This window comes from Cetorhinus maximus, chromosome 20 (genome assembly GCF_964194155.1).
Source record: "Cetorhinus maximus chromosome 20, sCetMax3.hap1.1, whole genome shotgun sequence".
NCBI lineage: Eukaryota > Metazoa > Chordata > Chondrichthyes > Lamniformes > Cetorhinidae > Cetorhinus > Cetorhinus maximus.
This window is the reverse complement of record NC_135898.1, coordinates 75,890,038-75,909,958: the sequence shown is the minus strand read 5'-3', so window position 1 is coordinate 75,909,958 and position 19,921 is coordinate 75,890,038. Positions and strand designations below refer to the sequence as shown.

The 19,921-nt window shown below is 44.4% G+C and overlaps 1 protein-coding gene across 1 annotated transcript in view; it reads right to left on the bottom strand.

The window, feature by feature from the left end:
* Window positions 1–18,337, bottom strand: part of blnk (B cell linker) — a 226,762-nt gene extending 208,425 nt beyond the window's left edge. The window contains exons 1-2 of the mRNA XM_078564923.1: window positions 18,138–18,337; window positions 17,621–17,683 (exon numbers count right to left, since the gene is read on the bottom strand). Coding sequence (XP_078421049.1) covers window positions 17,621–17,683; window positions 18,138–18,212 — 138 coding nt within the window. The 5' untranslated portion in view covers window positions 18,213–18,337. The remainder of the gene's footprint in view (window positions 1–17,620; window positions 17,684–18,137) is intronic.
* Window positions 18,338–19,921: the final 1,584 nt, after the last annotated feature.

Sequence of the window (19,921 nt, the reverse complement as noted above, 5' to 3'; positions counted from 1 at the left end):
TAGATCTCCGTGGCAACAAGCAGGGCAGTATGGGAACAATGACTTCCACTCACTGAATGTTCAGCTGGTCTGCAACCATCACAAACACATTCTATGGGTCAGCAAGTAATTCTCAGGAAGCGTCCATGACTCTTACATCCTCAACAGGTCTCAGATCCCTGACATTTCCCAGGGTCCACAGAGGCTACAGGGTCAGCTCCTCGGGCACAAGGGCTACTCACAGAGGGCGTGGCTGATGATGCCCGTGTGACGACCTCAGACTGTAGCAAAGAGACAGTATAACAAGTCTCATGCTGCAACCCGGACTTTGGTGGAGCAAATGATAGGCATTTTGAAAATGAGGTTCCAGTGCCTCAATAGGTCTGGTTGAGCACTGCAATACAGTCCCCAGAGGGTGTCGCGCATCATCATAGCTGGTTGCACACAACCTGGTGCTACAACAGGGGGAGGACCTGGCTGAGGAGGAGGTGGAAGAGCTACATGTCTCCTCCAATGAGGAGGATGTTGAAGGGGATGATGGTGATGAGGTCCTCGAAGGTGAGGATGCCGGCAATGAGGCCATTGCACTGGCCAGACGAGGCAGGCGCTCTCGGGAGGCCCTCATAGCTGCAAGATTCGTGGAGCATGATGACGAGAGACATCATCACCTTGTGTCTGTGAATGTTTGGCTCCTGTGTGGCTGATGGCAGATGTGGATGATATGCACATACCCTCAGTGCTCAGGCTCATGTCATGGAGCTTCCAGGAGGAAATTGACAACATGTAGTGAGGACAGTCCATAGATTTTCACATAGCCTCTGTGAATATCTGACTCCTGTGTGGCTGATGGCTGCTCGTGTGTGCTCTGTGATCAGGATCATATCATAGAAAAGCAGCCATGATACTTAAAGTGCACCTCATCCTTTGTCAACCTTCATCACCTGTACCCTTCATGACCACACCATCACCGGACACAGATGTTGAAGAGATGGGGGCCAGCCCCACCTCAAAAGGTGCTGAGAGCACACAGAGAGAATGACGGAACTCTGTGAGGCCTGCCCACAGTATTCTGGCAGCAATGACCAGCACCATCGAAGTTCAGGCATCAGTAATGTGTCCAGTGAGTGTGAAGCTGGACCATCACTTTGGTCTGAAGGTCACACACTGCACAGGAAAGAGTCCCTGGACTGAGACACCTGCCTTTATCTTGTGCAGGAACCAAGGTTTCACATCTGAGTGACAGGAACACTGCTCATCATAACAAGGAGCCTTAGGCAAGGAGAAATTCTTGGAAGTTTATTTATAATAGCAAACATTATGTACAAGTGATTAACCAATCACACCTGTGCCACTTGGTGTGACTACATCTTCTTAACCTTCCTTGCCCTGCTGCTCCCCCACCATCCACACGAGGTGGAGGCCGCCTGCTAACTGCTAGGCCCGGTCTGTGATGACCTTGGCGAGCGTGCTCTGGAGGGCCGGGACCTGGAGGGCCCCAGCCTGCTTTGGGTATCCTGCTGTGGGCCAGGTACATCCTCCTTGGCCTGTGCAGCTGGAGATGATGGGGTCAGAGGAAGAAGGTATTGGATCGGCTGGACATTCTCAGAGTCGCCTGAGTGGATGGCCCCAGCATGTGCACCTGCTGATCCTCCTCCCTATGGGTGCCCGAGGGCCCCTGGCTGGCTCCTTGAGGCAAAGGGGCAGCAGGAGTGAGATTGAGCTGCCCCGCACTCCTCTCGTGTTGACACTGCTGGAGGCCAACTATGGCGTCAGTGATGGAGTTTAGCCCACGCAGCAGTGCAGGACCAATGTCCTGGACCAAGGTCTCCATGGCAGCCACTATTCTGCCAGTGTTGACCTCGGTGCGTTGGCATGACAGCGCGAACACCTTGGGCTTAAGGAGTGCGGACCCCTCCATCATCCATTGCAATCTGAAGAGTGCACCAGACATCCCTGCCTGATGTTCCCGTGATTGTCTTTGCAGCTCTACCAGCTGATTGAGGACCGAGTCCAGAGGCTCATCATCTGACTCGGACTCCGCAGATCCCTTGCCTCCAGCAGTCCTCCGAGTGCTGGCAACCTTGGATGTTTCTGCCGCCGGTTGCTGTGGAACAGATTGTGTGCTGTGCTCTGCAGATTGTGATCCCGAGGCTGCTCTACATCTAGGTCCTACCGGGGTGTGTGTCTCTGCGCTGGTGGGGGTGTGGGTGAGCGCCATGATGGGTCTTCAATGGTGCTGCCCTCTGGGTCCTCATCCAAGGTGCTCTTGGCACTGGAGTCAGGGTCAAGGTTGCCTGAGGGCGAAGTATTAAATATGTCTAGGAGAGAAAGTGGAGATTATTAGTGCTTGGCAGCCGCATTACACACAGAAATGGACTCAGAGAAGCGTTGAGAGAGGGGTGATCTGGTGCAGGATCGTCACGTGGTGTTTGCCTGCGACCTCACTGTCACCGCCGGAATGGTCCACGCCCTCTCTGGCCAGCTACAACACGCCACTCTTGAACAGAATGAAGACCTTGATGTCCTACACTCCACCCCAGTCTGGGACCTCTCCCATAGATGGTGCGTGATCTTGTCCTGCCTAAAGACAGATGAAGAGTGTGAGCAAGGAGCATGCCAAATGAGAAGGATGCCAAGTGTAGGTGTGGGCTGACTGGAGCCATGGACGGGATGAGGAGGCGTTCTCAAGAGGAGATGAGGCCAGATGGAGATGTGATGGTGTGTGTGAGAGAGTGAGTGGTGATGTCTCTTGAGCTGGCAGTGAGTGAGAGGCCAGTGAATGTGTGATGGGCTGGTGAGTGGGTGAACTGAGAGTGATGAGATGGTTGACTTACCCTGGAGGCACGGATGAGGTCATTCATCCTTTTTCTGCACTGGCTGGCCAATCTCTTGTGCACAGTGTTGGCTCTGGCCACTGCTGCCACTGCCTCCCAAGCTGGAGTGTTGAGACTGATGGGCCTCCTGCAACCAGAGCAGGGGTAGAGGACATCACAGTGGGCCTTCACGGCTTCCAAAAGGTGATCCAGGGATATGTGCCTGGATCGGGGGCTCCACTCTTCTTGGCTTTCGGAGCTATGTCTTCACTGGAGCAGTACTGGGCTGCAAACATTGCTGTGCATGTGGCTGCAGTTTAAGTATGGTGCCCTGCGTGAGGAAGCGGCAAGGTAATGGAATGGTGGGCAAATTGGAGGCTACCTGCCAGTGAGACGTTGCTTTCCTTGTGACTGCATAATTTATAGGGCAAGAAGGGGGTGATACGATGCGAAAATCCGCCATTGTGGCTGGCGGGTAAAACATCGTTTTTTAACACTCCCTGCCACACTTAGTGCAATTCTGGGATGATTCTGGGATGATTCCACCCAAGATCCAAGTCAGGATGGTGTGTGGCTTGGAGAAGTATTTGGAGATTGTGGTGCTCCCACGTGCCTGCTATCCTTGTTCTTCGAGGTGGTTGTAGTCACATGTTTGGAAGTTGCTGTCGAAAAGGCCTTGGCGAGTTGCTGAAGTGCATCTTATATGTGGTACACGCTGTAGCCACTGTGCACTGGTGGTGGAGGAAGTGAATATTTAAAGTAGCGAATGGGGTGCAAATCAACAAGGCTGCTTTATCCTGGATTCTATCGAGCTACTTGAACATTGTTGGAGCTGCACTCATCCAGACAAATAGAAAGTATTCCATCACACTCCTGGCTTGTGCCTTGTTGATGGTGTAAAGGTTTTTTTGAGTCAAGAGGTGTTACAGAATTCCAACCTCTGACTTGCACTTTTAAACACTGTACTTATGTGGCCAATCCAGTTAAGTTTTTGGTCAGTGGTGATCCCAGAATGCTAATAGCATGGGATTCAACAATGGAAATGTAATTGAACATCATGAGGAGGTGGCTAGATTCTCTCTTGTTGGAGATTATCATTGTCTGGCATGTGTGCCACACAAATCTTACTTGTCACTTATCAGGCCAAGCCTCTATGTTATCCAGGGCCTTGCTGCATACAGGCATGGACTGCTTTGGTATCTGAGGGGGTGCAAATGCAATGCAATCAACAACAAACACCCCCACTTCTGACCATGTGATGGACACTGATCAAGCAGTTGACGATGTTTGTACCTAGGGCACCATTTTGAGGAACTCCTGCAGTGATGTCCTTGGGCAGATGATTGGCCTCTAACAAACACAGCCATCTTCCTTTCTGCTAGGTATGACTTCAGCCACTGGAGAGTTTTCCTCCCGTTCCAATTGACCTCAATTTTACTTGGGCTCCTTGATGCTCAGTCAAATTTTTCCTTGATATCAAAAGCAATCACTCTTGCCTTACCTCAGGAATTCTGCTCTTTTGTCCATGTTGGGGTTAAGGTCATAATGGAACTCCCCTTTCCAACTTAAATGTCGTTATCTCTTCTTCTAATATCATGCTCATATGTTAATCTCCCTGGTAAATTCTAGGGCAAAATAATTATTTAATATTTCTGTCATTCATTTTCATTATCTGTGAGTTTAATCTGTGTATTCCTTAGTGGCCCTATCCCCATCCTGATGTTTTATTTTGTTATTTATGTGCCTAGAATACTTTACTATTTCTTTTTGTATTTCCTAATTGTTCCTTTTTACTTCTTTCCTAACTTTTTAATTCTCTTTTTCTTTGTTGGCCATGCATCTAATATATGCAGTTTTAATTTTGTCCTTATTTCTTTATTCATCCATGTCACCATTGGCTAGCCTGTTTTAGTGGGATAAAATTCTCTTGGACTCCATTGATCATTGTTTTAAATGTTTCCCATTGATGTTCCATTTCTTTGTCAGTAACTTTTTTTCCCAGTTTATTTTCCCTGTTTCCATTCTCATCCCCTTAAAATCAGTTTTTTCCCCAATTTACTATTTTGTCTGACTTACTTATGTCCATCTCAATCTTTATTTTTTAATTATAATGTTGTGATCGCTATTTCCTAGATATTCCCCATGCACTTCTCTTATCTATTCTGGTTCATTTCCAGTGACTAGATCCCCTTCCTGTTTTTGTTTTTACATACCGGGTGACAAAGAACTCTCATACACATGTAAAATCTTAATTTCCTGTACCACTTTGCCGCTTCTTCTTGCCTGTATATTTGCAAGTGGTTAAAAACTCCCATGATGATTATTATTCATTTCAATTATTTGTTTACATATTTGATCCTCCAACTCCTTTCCACTATAATCAAGTCTGTACAAAACCCTTATTCCTTCCTGTCTTTTAGCTTAATCCATATGGATTCTCTTTCTAATATCCTGTTAGTTATATTCATTTTTCTCTACTGTCATTGTTATCTCTAATTCATATAGCTACCCAACCCCTCCTTCTCCCTTCCTTCTCCTTTCTGATTATACAATAACCTGCAATATTTAGTTGTCAGTCCCGTTCTTTATGTAGTCATCTTTTAGTTCTTCCTACTATATATGGCTCCTCACTACATTATTGCTTTCAGTTCCCCTGTTTTATTTTCCCCATTGTGTACATTGCTGGTTTAATTCATATTTAGTGTTTGTTCCTTTTACTTGTTCTTTTTACTTTACTCAGCCGGAAGCGTTGTGTGGATGATTCATCTCAGCCTCCTCCTGAGGTCCCCAACATCACAGATGCCTGTCTTCAGCTAATTTGATTCACTCCATGTGACATAAAGAAATGGCTGAAGGTACTGGATACTGTGAAGGTTATGGGTCCTGACAACATTACAGCATTAGTACTGAAGATCTGTGCTCCAGAACTGGCTGTGCCCCTAGCCAAGCTCTTCCAGTACAGCTACAACCCTGGCATCCACCCGACGATGTGGAAAATTGCCCAGGTATGCCCTGCTACCAAATTTCAGGTCAAATCCAACCCAGCAAATTACCACCTTGTCAGTCTCCTTTCAATCATCAGCAAAGTGATGGAAGATCACGTTGCTATCAAATGGCACTTACTCAGCAATAACCTGCTCACTGGCACTCAGTTTGATTTCCACCAGGATCACTCAGCTCCTGACCAAAATAGAGCCTCGGTCCAAACATGGACAACAGAGCTAAACTCAAGAGGTGAAGTGTGACTGACTGCCCTTGACATCAAGGCATCATTTGACTGGGTGAAATGCATCATGGAGCCCTGACAAGACTGAAGTCAATGGGACTCAGGGGGAAAATTCTCCACTGGTTGGAGTCATACCTAGTACAAAAGAAGATGGTTTTAGTTGTTGGGCTTAGTCATCTGAGTCCCAGGGCATTGTTGTAAGAGTTCCTCAGGGTAGTACCCTAGGTCCTGGGGAGGGAATTGAGTGGGGGAGGGGTGGGGGGGGGTGGGGAGTGGGGAAGTGGAGAGGCACTAGCCTAGCCAGCTGGACCAAAGATATAAAAGACTTTGAAATGCATGTAGGAGCCTCCCATGCTGTTGCCTATATCCTAGCTCTGCTCTTGAATTTTCCTTGGTCCCAATTGCAGTGGGCAAATGGAATGCTGTGGCAGTATTTACAATGTAAGATAAGAACTAGTACTAAGTTGCTGTAATATTTTGCCATGGGGAAACCCCAAAGTTTCATTTTTGGCTGTAGAAAATCTGAAAAAATGTTTTCAGTCATTGCTTATCAGAAAGAGCACTTCTCTGATAATGGATAAGCAACACAAAATTAACCTTGTTTCAAAAAAAGGCTCAATTTGCAAGTCACGCATTTTATCTATAATCCAAATTAAGTTACACATGAAAGCACTGACTTTCGCCTGGCTGAGAGGGGCTGGACTTGGGTTGGACCTCAATGGACAGTAAAATTCGATGAGGTTTGTAACCAAAGTCAGACTCAAATCAACCAGGTGGGTTTGGTTAGAATTGGGGCTTAGTTTTTAACAAAATAGCTGAATGCTCAAAGGCTTCCCTCATTGCCAGCACACTAAAATGTTTCAAAGTTATTAATTAAACCTATCCACAAACTTTTCAAGTAAGACAATTACGCAATTAGTAAACACCACATAAAAAGAAAACATCAGTCCCTGGGAGAATGCTATCAATGTACCACATTTGATAAAATATTATAAAGGAGTATTGTGAGCCACAGTTGGAGGAGATAGTGTATCTGTACGATGCTTATCTCCCTTCATAACACTTCCCATAATGCAACAGCCAGTCTACAGGACCTTGACAACAACAAACCTTAGGCTGACAAGTGGTAGGTAGCATTAGTGTGGCATAAATGTCAGAGAAAGATCATTTCTGATAAGAAAATTCTCAATCACCTAACTCTGAACCTTCAACAGTATCATATTTCTGAGCCCACAGTCATCTTTGTGGCTCTCATTATTGACTGAAAACTTGACAGGCCTAACCAAATAAGCAATAGTGAGGATTCTACAGCTGGGCTCTCTGTAATGTGTTGCTCACCTCATGCTGCTCAAAACAGCTCTATTATTTGCAATGTGCAAATCACAGAAACAATGGGATACTTGCCAATTGTCTGGATGGGTGCAGGTACAACACCATTGAAAAAGCTTGACACCATCCAGGACAAAGCAGCCTGTGCTCTTGCTACTAAAGTTTCTCAGAACAACTAGAGATGGACAATAAATGTGGATTTCTCAGCATGCCAGATTTTTAAAAACAAGGGGATACAGGCTGCCAGTGAGATATCAATGAAAGTTGATTACTTACAACTCAAGAGGTGAGGTGAGAGTGACTGCCCTTGACTTCAAGGTAGCATTTGATTGAGTGTGACATCAAGGAGCCCGAGTTAAAACTGGAGTCAATGGGAATCGGGATTGGGGGAACGGGGAACTCTCCACTGGTTGGAGTCATACCTCGCACAAAGGAAGATAGTTGTGGTTATTGGAGGTCAATCTTCTCAGTCCCAGGACTTCGATGCAGGAGTTCCTCAGGGTAGTGTCCTCGGGTCAACCATCTTCAGCTGCTTCATCAGTGACCTTCCCTCAATCATTAGGTCAGAAGCAGGATGTTCGTGATGGTTGCACAAGTTCAGCACCATTCGCAACTTCTCAGATACTAAAGCACTCCATTTCCATATGCAGCAATATCTGGACAGCATTCAGGCTTGGGCTGACAAGCGGCAAGTAACATGCAGGATACACAAAGTGCCAGGTGACCATCTCTAGCAAGACAGAATCTAACAATCTCCCCTTGACATTCAATGACATCACCATCACTGAATCCCTCTTTATCAACATCCTGGGGGTTACAATTGACTAGAAACTGAACAGGACCAGCCATTTAAATACTGTGGTTACAAAAGCAGGCCAGAGGCTGGGAATTCTGTGGTGTGTAACTCATCTCCTGCCTCCCCAAAGCCTGTCTAGCATCTATAAGGCACAAGTCAGGAATGTGATGGAATATTCTCCACTTGTCTGGGTGAGTGCAGCTCCAACAACACTCAAGAAGCTTGATACCATCCAGGACAAAGCAACCCGCTTGATTGGCACCCCATTCACCATCTCAAACATTCACTCCCTCCACCACTGACTCACAGTGGCAGCAGAGTGTACAATCTACGAAATGCACTGCACCAACTCACCAAGGCTCCTTTGACAGCACCTTCCAAACACACAATTTCTACCACCTCGAAGGACAAGGGCAGCAGATGCATGAGAACACTATCACCTGCAAACTCTCCTCAAAGTCATACACCATCCTGACTTGGAAATATATCGCCCTTCCTTCACTGTTGCTGGTTCAAAATCCTGGAACTTACTCCCGAACAGCACTGTGGGTGTACCAACACCACGTGGACTGCAGCAGTTCAATAAGACAACTCACCAACACCTTTAGAAGGGCAAATAGAGATGTGCAAAAAATGCTGGAGTAGCCAACAATGCTCGCACCCCGTGAAAGAATAAATTTAAAAAAAACAGAAGATTCTGTATCTGGGAAGTGAAATGCCAGTGAATTGAACTGCCTGTGGCAAGGTAAGATGTTGCCTTAGAAAACATGTACCGGTAGAGGTTTGAAAGATTCATACTGAAGGCAAAAAATAGAACTCACACTGGAAGCCCAATTAGTGTAGTGCTGAATGGAGGTCTGAAAGAATTTGGAGAACTTAGAAAGATTTGAAGGCAAAAGTACATGGAAAATTTTGAAAATCCACATGCAGATATACAGAAGAAAAAACTAAGACTAATTTAATGCCTATGTGACGTTTTAGGATTTCTGACTATTGCCCAATTTTAACCGAGGGCAGGAATTGCACAGTCAGGCAGCAAAGCTGCCTAACCTAGGTAGCATGAGACATGAGAGATTTTGAACATGTGGCGAAGCAGCAGCTGGCCGGGGGTGGAGGGTGGGGGTGGTGGGGGGGCGGGGTGGAGGGGATGGTGACAGTGCAGTATTAGGCAACAGGAGACTAAAGGAATGATCTCTGGCACTCAGGTAAGTCACAGGGAGGGGTTTTCTGAAGGGCCTTGCGACTGAGGCAAGGGTGGCCTAAATTGTTTTTGTGGAGCCCAGAGGAACATCTTGCTCCTTCTGTCCCCACAAAGAAAGTTAAAAAAAAGTTTAAGGACTTGACTGTTCATACCTCTTGTGGCCTGTTGGGAGGGTGTTGGTTACAGAACTGTGTTTCTTAAAGAAGTCTGCAATGGGTTAACTGCAAGTCTTTATTAACAAGTAGAACTATTTAGACATGACCAGTAAAGGATACAGGCTAGGACCTATCTCCATGCTTAGGTCTTAATGCTTAGGTCTTAACCCAGTTCAACCCCACACTGACCCCTAGGTCTGGGCCATGTGCCTTCTTTCATCACTGTGCGGGTGGTACTGAACCCAGTCTCACATTAACCCTGTATCTGCCAGACCCTTATACAACACCTCCCCTCAAGTCTTTATCCAACATATAAAGGAGTTACACTAGTTTATGTATTATGTTGTTATCAGTCTCATGCATTTACATTGTTGTTACCACATTATTGCTATTATTACATTATTGCTAGTACTGTATTAGCATTATTACAACATTTGTACTATTCCATCTCCCCCCTTTAAGTCCTTGAATTTACAGGTCTAGAAACCTTATAACTCTTCCATGTCTCATTTGCCATTCTGTCAGAGGAGTGGTAGGCTCTGTTGGTTCTGGTTCTCCCTGTTGGCTTGGTAGTTGGACTGGCCTTTGGGTATACTTTCATTCTTTTCTTCCATTCCTTTGTGTCAAACCGCACTTGGTTGGTTGGCTGTTGTGCTGATCAATGGTTGCTGCTACTTTTAAATTATTTTTTGCAGGGTGGTCGAACTTTGTGTTCGTCTCCGCATCGCCTCTTTCTTTTTTTTCCCTCTGTGTGGGCTATCTCGATGTCCTTTGTGGCTGAAGAGGAGCGTTCCTGTGGTGAGAAGTATACTCACCTCTGCTTTTTGTTTCAATGGTGGGAGACTGGTACCGGGTTCCAGCATCCCTTCTGGATGTGGCACGCTGGCTGGAAGCTGCAGTTGCTGTTTTGACCAGCTGCACCATCGGTGTAGTTGGAAATAGAGGCTTCTTAGGCTGCTGATCACTCTCTTGTACCACTTCCATTGGAGGCATTGTGGTTAACTCGTGGACCGTAGGCTGGTCTGACCACTGGGGTTTTCTGGGAACCGCAATGAGAATGGGCAAACTTGCTCCACAAAGAGAGAGAGGATTCAGAGCTGAAGTCCGAGTATGAATACTCTTTAGTATTTGAGTATTCGGCACTGTGCAGTTCTGTGTGGTTAACGACAGTGGTTGTCTTGACGTCCTCTGCCCACCTGGAGGAGAGCCAAGGCTATGCAGGCATCCCTGCTTAGGAAAGAGAAAGGCTGGTTATGGATGAAACTCAAAGATCAAAGGCCACAAGAGGTATGAACAGTCAAGTCCTTAAACTTTTTTTTAAACTTTCTTTGTGGGGGCAGAAGGAGCAGGTTGTTCCTTTGGGCTCCACAAAAACAAAGATCTACCTCAGTGGTTCAAGGTTCATGTTAAAGACTGGAAGTCAAATTCCTCCTGCCCCATAAAATGGAGTGTCCGTGATCTGAAACCAGAGGTCATTCAGCCACCGTTCCTTGTCCGACAGGACTGTTATGCTGGCACCTGGATCTAATTTAAAATGTGTTAGATGGCCATTAACAAAGGTGTCTGCATTCCAGATTGAGAAACTACAATCTTTGACATCACTCAAGAAGCGCGGCTGTGTCTCTTCTGGGTTTCTGGATCCAACCTCGTGGATTATTTTTGGGCCTTCTGTGCATTTTTGGGATTTTGACTTGCAGAATTTGCCATAGTGTTACAGTGGAAGCATTGGGCTATACTCGCAGGACACTGACCTCTCCTGTGAGGGCACTTCACACCCCAGCGCTGGCAAGGTGACTCTGCTGGCTAGGTCAGGAATTCTTTTACCTGGCTTGGGTTTTTTCTGTGTCTTTGTCACCTGAAAAGCTGGACTGAAGGTTGGCTTCTGCCCCATGTTTTATTCCCTCCGCTTAAGATTGCCCTGTGCTGCTCACAGAGTTCAGACAGTCTAACCATCTGGATTGCCTTGTCCAGAGTTAGATCTTCTTTGACTTGTAGGTCTGCAGACTTTTTCTTTAAGCCTGAAGCAATGCTGTACTTCAGGAAGCTTTTCAAAATCCTCAATTTTGTGACTGGTCTGGGCCTTGGGTTTGTCCAAATTGAGTTGGAAGTGCTGACTTGTGATCCAGGTTAAAAGTTATTAAATTGTATGTGCCAGTTGCCGGGTCCTGCGAAATGCTAATGGCATGTTTCTTGGAAAAGGCTCTTATCAATGTCTGCCTGGATTGGTGGTGTGTTGACTCCTTTCATTCCGCGGTTTGCTACGTTGGGTAATGAGGCGTCCGAATTTAAAGTTATGCTTGCCATTTTCCGAGCTGGACAGTTCATGAGAGATTTAAATAATTAATTCTTTTTCTGATCTTGTGAGCTTGGAGGCCACGTGTTGGGGCTCTGACTGGGGAATCAGGTTTCAGTGATGGGCTTTCCTTCAACAGTGCCTTTGATACTCAACTGTGGAAAGGTTTCGCAGGGCTTGCTGCGGCCTGGAACTTTAAAAGCTTTAGCTCACCCTTGCAGGCTTTATGGACTGTGCACTCTGAAGCTGGACTTCCAAGGGAGATTCGGTAGAGTGTTCTGCCGCAGTAAAAATCTCTGCCTTCAGCTTTCAGGCCTTTTCTCTGGAGCATTTTCTGGAAAAGTTCCTCTGCATCTTCAGCTTCTGTTAGGAGCTTTTCTCAGGTCAGAATTTTTATTGAGGCTTTATTTCAGTCTTCCAGCATCTCAGCTTGTTTCAGCAACTTTGCGAGGTTGAGGTTTTATTGATCTCACTGCTGCCACCATGTTGGGAGGGTGTTGGTTGCAGAATGGTGTCTCTTAAAGAAGTCTTCGTAGGTTAACTGCAAGTCTTTATTAACAAGTGGAATAATTTACATATGTACAGTAAAGGTTACAGGCTAGGAGCTATCTCCATGCTTAGGTCTTAACCTGTCTCTGCTCAAAACCACACTGACCCCTGGATCTGGGTCAGGTGCCTTCTTACATCACTGTGTGGGTGGTACGGTACTCAGTCTCACATTAACCCTATATGTGCCAGACCCTTACACTACATGGCCCAGGCTCCTCTTCCTGCTAGATAAAAAAATCCCCAGCCCCTCTGCTCAGGCCTTTGGGTAAAATAGCAATGATGTATTATCAATATATTCAGAGAAGGACCAACCCAGTTTTCAGCAGGTGACCCTCGCATACTCTCAGAAACACAGGTTATAATTGAAGCATGCAGGATCTTCACAGGTCAGTTCTCCAAGCAATTTTAATTGCTTGTCCAATCTGTTAAAAATGCTCATGTTACAATTCGAAGGACTTTGGTCTAAATATGTTGAAAATGCTACTATTGAGTTAAATTTAGTTCTTAAAGGGTTAAATTATCAACCCAGCAGTGCTGGGAGATGTTGATTAGAATTAAAATATGTTGGTTTTTCTCAACTTGAAGCTGACCTGATAGGGAATAAAACAAACATGAACATGCTGCCCCTCATAAAGGATAGCATAGCATATTTTGTTGTTACAGGAAGCACAAATGGAAGAAGTTTACAATCGTCTGCTGCTGTTATTTTTGTTCATTCTGCTGCAAAATAAACCAACTTCTTGATTTGTCATCAACCTCACCTTACCAGAGTCTTCATCAGCTTTGATCAGTGAAAAGCTGGAGAATCTAAAATGCATGAGGTCATGTGTGAAAACCACAATCACTGAACCCTTGACAGTCTATTACAGATCCTACCTTTGTAATAGCGGGTAACTGTTAGATCATTTTTAAAAAAAAATAGTGCAGTAAACTTGCCATTGCTTAGCTAAAAAGGCAGTTTGGGATATTTTGGTCATTTCTCCCACAGAAAAGACTAGGTGGTTTTTCATATGTATCCTGAGCAAAAGATGTCTAAGAGATGTTAGCTTTTCAGGACAGCAGCATGCTGACTGATGGATGCAAAGGAAGGTGAGAGGTACTTAAAATGTGGGATGGGCAGTTCAGAATTCCATCCAATGATTAATACATCAGCAATGTCTTTTCATTTAGAAAGTAATCTAGCATCTTGATGTTGACAATCTCTTTTGATCTCTACTCATCTTTGAAGACAAGTTTTTAAAAATCAGGGTGAAGACACCAGAATGGTGGGTAACAGCAGGTTACTAGTGGGGCTGAGTCCATGTTTTTTACATTAGGTGAAAGACCCACTCGAGTGGGTCATGCCCTTTATTATTGCAATACATGCGGACAGAAGCAATGCTCATTCTACCAAGTGCTTCACATCATACTTATTGCTCTGTATAATTGAAGGAAGCAGCAGACTGATGAAACCAAGTGTTACCTTATCTGGTATTACTTAGGCTTGCCTTCAGTGAGACTGAAGAAGCCACAACCATTATGACAAAAAATGTGAGTAAGGCATGAAGATCCAAGCCAGAACACAAGGGAGTTTTCGTTATTATACCCCTGGGTTTCTTCTATAGTCCCTGCCAGTGCTAGTGGATATAGGGCAGCATGTGTCATCTTCTGCAAGAAGCAGGTTCATCGCTGAACCTGGGTAGACATCTGTGACAGACCCGAATTTGAGCAGAAATGTTAGCGAAACCTTTAATGAGAATAAAATGTATTTATGTATTGCACAGTGATCAATTAGGCTCAGATCCATGTACTAGGAAACTTTAACACTGCTAAATAATATCATTCTATTTGAAGCAACTCCCTAAAGCACAGTTCTCTCATGGTTTGAGAATTATTGGGTAATTTTAGATAAAAGTTGACATTAGTAAAAAAAGCCACCTGTCTACATTTTTCACCAAAATTAGCAAAGACAGGAAATTGAGCCTCGTTATGCCTCCAACTTGTACGTTCTGTTCCAATGCTTCCTTACTGAGGTAGCAGGCACACTTCATAAATCTTTATAAGTCAGTGTAATTTTTCTTGACGTCAGTTCACACTCTTGATGAACCTTCACCTTGTGGTAATTCATTATTTGTTGTTTTTACGATTCCAACGCATGTGATCAGATTCATTTCAGAGAGATGTTAAACTTTACACTTTGGAATAAGTTGATGTCATTCTAAAATTAGGGGAATTTGAAGGGAAAAATAGTTTACAGGGCTATGGGGATAGAGCAGGGGAGTGGAACTAATTGGATAGCTCTGCTAAAGAGTTGGCACAGCCACAAAGGCCCAAATTGCCAGCTTCTGTGCTGTATCATACAATGACATTACTATGAGTATCATCTCAGATTAAAACGCTGATAACCATCTAGAAATGGCCATAAAAATGCAACCAAAGCACTAGGATTCAGAGCTGGAGGAATACATTTTTAAAAACAGAGGCAGTATGTTAAACTTATATGGAACCTTGGTTAGGACAAACTTAAAGTACCATGCATTGTTCTGGTCTCTATCTTGCAAAAAGATCCAGAGACATTCCAGAAATAATTTTCAAGGCAGTACCAAAAGTGAGAGGTTATATCTATCAGGAAAGACTAAACATGTTGGTGCTCCTTTTCTCTAGAAAAGAGAACATTGACGTCATAGATGCTCAATGAACAAGTTTGATAAAGTAGATGTAGAGAAATGTTTCCATTTGTCAGGAAGTCCAATACTAGTGTTCATAAATATAAGACAGTCATTAATAAATCTAGTAAGGAATTCAGGAGAAATGTCATTACCCAGAGAGTGGTTAGAATGTGGAACTGGCTACCACATGGAACTGTTACGGCAAATAGCATAGATGTACTTAAGGGGAAGCTAGGTAATTATGAGGGAGAAAGGAATAGCAGGATATTCTGATAAGGTTAGATGATGTAGGATGGGAGGAAACTTGTGCGGAGCATAAATGTGCTCATAGGTCAGTTGAACAAATGGCCTGTTTCTGTGCTGTAAAATCTATGTAATTCCATGTATTCTCTGACAATATCATATAGTGAAAAGGACATTTTCAGCTGTTTACATTGTTTATTCAGGAGTTCCGCTGATTTCCTGCTGGAAAAACTCTTCCAGAAGTTCCTAGCAATGCAGTTTTACCCACAGGCTGGCTGCATGGTGTGTATGTTTTAATCTGATTCCTCGTTGAACTGCAAAAGGTGAATGTAATCAGTTTTTCATGAATTTTCAAATTTTTAGGTCCATGTTATTTTCAAAACACTGGGTTAGGTTTTTAAACTAGGCATACAACTGGTGATACTGGTGTTGTGGATCAGCTGCTTGTAATGGAAACATTGTGATTTGTATTTCCCCAATCTGCAATGTCTGGCTGGCAAGTCGAAAATCTAAAAGTATAATACTACAGATGCTGGAAATCTCAAACAGAAAGAAAAAGTGCTGGAAACACTCAGTAGGTTAGGTAGCATCTGTGGAGAGAGAAAACGAGTTCACCTTTCAGGTCGATGACCTTTCATCAGATCTACATGTGAACAAGGAGCAGGAATCAGCCATTCGGCCCTTTGAGCCTGCTCCGCCATTTAATAAGATCATGGCTGACCTGATAGTAACCTCAAATCTGCATCCCGCCTACCCCAATAACCTATCATCCCCTTGCTTACCAAGAATCTATCCACCTCTGCCTTAAAAATATTCAAAGACTCTGCTTCCACCACCTTTTCAGGAAAAGAGTTCCAAAGACGCACGACCCTCTGAGAAAAAATTTCGCCTCATCTCCATTTTAAATGGGTGACCCCTTATTTTTAAACAGTGACCCCTAGTTCTAGATTCACCCACAAGAGGAAATATCCCCTCCATATCCATCCTGTCAAGACTCCTCAGGATCTTATATGTTTTAATCAAGTCACCTCTTACTCTTCTAAACTTCAGCAGATACAAGCCAGGCTAGGCTTGTAACCTTTCCTCATAAGACAACCCATTCATTCCAGGTATTAGTCTGGTAAACCTTTTCTGAACTGCTTTCAAAGCATTTACATACTTCCTTAAATAAGGTGACCAATACTGTACACAGTACCCAAATGTGGTCTCACTAGTGCTCTGTATAACTGAAGCATAATCTCCTTACTTTTATATTCAATTCCCCTCGCAATAAATGATAACATTCTATTAGCTTTCCTAACTACTTGCTGTACCTGCATACTAGCCTTTTGCAATTCATGCACTAGGACACCCAGATCACTCTGCATCTCAGAGCTCTGCAATCTCTCACCATTTAGATAATATGCTTCTCTTTTATTTTTCCTACCAAAATGGACAATTCAACATTTTCCGACATTATACTCCATTTGCCAGAGCTTTGCCCACTCACTTAACCTATCTATATCTTTTTGTAGCCTCCTTATGTCCTCTTCACAACTTAATGTCACAGTAATGATAGTGAAACTGTCAACATATTCTGCCATTGCACTCTAAAAACCGACAGCAATTTCAGGAGACTACGCATGCACAGTTAAAATGTGAAATCCAGAAGCTGTTATCAGTGATTCTATGCTTCTCCACATGGTGTGCTGGCGAAGTCCCCCTGACTGCAATTACACAGAAATACTAAACTGATGAACATTTGTCCCTTCGTGATTTTAGTCACGAAGTAAAAAGTGCTTGTAAAAGTTGAATAATGTATAACTTGGTTTTTAACGGTTATTAATTCTATAAGTACTGCTGAACAGCCTCACTGGCCCAGAAAAACTAATTTTATATTTGTGGAATGTTGAATTTCTCCATAATGATAAAAAAATCACACTTTTACCTTTATATTTTTTATGATGTTTGTTTCTGATATTTCAGCTTCAACCTCAATCCCAAATGTGCGTCTCAATCATTTATTTCTGTTAAATATTTTGACCAAGCCTTCAGTACCTGCCCTGATATCTCCTTAAAAAGCCCGGTGTCAAATTTTCTTTTATAACTTTCCTGTGAAGTGTCATCAGATGTTTAATTACATTAGAGGTGCTATCTAAATACACGTTGTTGTTGTTGATGAGTGGTGTATCCCATAAACATTGAGCTGTGATTTGTTGGTGTTTTTTCAATAGTTAATGTTGTATCATTATAACAAGTGTAATGCTTTGAAATATGATTCTGTGAGCTATAACATATGACACATTAAGACATTTAAAACCCTACAAAGAACAGCTAGAACATCCAGGCAAAGGAACATATATCATTTCAACTTTATGAAAGAAAGTACACTGTGAGCGATTAACTTACCAAAAACGTTGACCCAGATATTTTCTGCCTTTCCACTACACTGGCAGGTTCATATAAATTATTCTGTACATAAATGAGGAAAAAGGAAACGTTTAGCTTCAAAAATTAGCTGGTCAAAAGGTTCCAACATATCATTGTTCATTGAATTCTAACAAAGGGAGGTACTTCTGCAAAAGTTAACAGTTAAAGCAAGAACTTACGTAATCAACAGATTTGCTTTAGGTCAATATTGAGTGGAATAACAGTGCTGTCAACAGAAGTCTTATCTCATTCTGTAATAGCATTCCAAACAGTAGCTCTGTCCATACTGCCCAACCTAACTTTTTACAGGACAACTAAGCAACCTTGCAGTACTTCCTGAGTCGCCTTAAATACTTTCCTTATATTTATTGAAGTTTTACTCTGCGCACTCCCACTTATCTTGTCGCAATTATTGTTCAGTGAAATAAAGTCGGCCTTTTAACGGTCACTTACACATGTCCCCAAGAAACTTTAAAAGGGAAGAGTTCCGACTTACCAGTCTTAGGAATTCTGTTAGTTCCCAAGTTCTCCAGCTTTCACACTCTTCTCGAGTTGGTAATCTTGTGGCCATTGTACAACCACAGAGAACCCTGTCTTTGATCGGATCTTAGTGCGTTTCGTTCTGATAACTGATCCCCACTCTCCTCTTTCCCAACATAAGGCGGAAGTTTTCAAGCTTTGAAGTTCAATGCATGTGAAGATCCTCCCCCCCCCCACCCCCCGCACGCCTATTTCAACCCTACGCAATCGAAAATACTTCGCTAAATGAATCTGACCGAAATGACGAACAGAGGGTCAGGTATTATGCTGCTAAATTCGGTGTAAAGAGACGTGGGCTGACGAACTGACTGTTAGCGGTTAGCTGTAGTTTACCGTAGCATTATAGCTATTAATATTGACAATTATTTGACATGATATTCCATCATTTAGATTTGTGCATCATGGCTATTCACTGATTCTTTTTACAATGAATGAATAGTTCTGTAAGAGGTAGAATTAATATGTGGTTATTTTTATATTCCATCTTGGGTTGTCATCTCATGCAATGCCAACATTTATTGGCCATCCCCAATTGTCCTTGAGAAGGTAGTGGTGATCCACCTCTTGAACCACTCCAGTCCATGCGGAGGTACACCCACAGTTAGGGAATTAAGCATGCACTAAACCTGGATGACAAAATTGTGGAGTGTAACACCACTTAGGTTTATGGCAGATATGTGCGAATTATGCCACAGGTCACTTCCTGTGTAGCCTATACAGTGTCAGTGACTTGGACTGGTGCACACTTGGAAGCCTGTGCATCCTGTGTGTGCACCTAAAGACCATGAATGAAACTACCATGAGGTCACTGATGTCAAAGGGTTAATGCAACCAAATGTGGTCAATTCAATGTAGGTAGCATCTTCCTTATTCACTCCTGAACCAACAAATGTTCTGAATCAAGATAGGCCCTGTTCTGGCGCTGTTTAAAGTACCATTCAAAAAGATGCAGGTGAGGTGTTCCTGACTAACTTTTGCTTAGGCAAAGTTTGTGGAGGCACTTTTCTGCTTTGCTGGAGCAATTTGGAGAAACTTGCTCCACCCAGTAAGGGGGCAAAGACCAGTCCCTTTCACAGGGATGGGGCAGATGTCACTATAACTCCTAGGCCAGGATATTGAGGTCGGCGAGTGGGGGGCAGGGCCCCCTTGCCGACGCAGGATGATGTCGGGCAGAACTCCCGACGTCATCCCGCGTCATTTTAATTTGGAGGTTGGCGGGGGCGCAGCCGAATCAGCTGTGTGCACACTAACCTGTCAACGGCCTATTGAGGCCATTTAAAAACTAATTCAACTAGTTAAAGGACCTGCCCATCCAACCTTATTTTTGTGCATTGACCATTTTTGAATTTGGCGCCGATTTCGCTGAGGCAGCACTTAGCCTCAGAGTGATGAGCGTGCTGGTTCATGCGCATACGCGAAAGAGCGCACTCCCAGCTCAGGGAATTCCCCCCACCCCACCCCACCCACCCACCCCACCCCCCACCCACCCCACCCCCACCCACCCCACCCCCACCCCCCACCCACCCCACCCACCACCCCCCACCACCCCCCCCACCACCCCCCACCCACCCCCACCACCCCACCACCCCCCCCCCCACCACCCCCCCCCCCCACCACCCCCCCCCCCCCACCACCCCCCCCCCCCCCCACCACCCCCCCCCACCACCCACCACCCCCCCCCCACCCACCCCCCCCCACCCCCCCCACCCCCCCCCACCCCCCCCACCACCCCCCCCACCA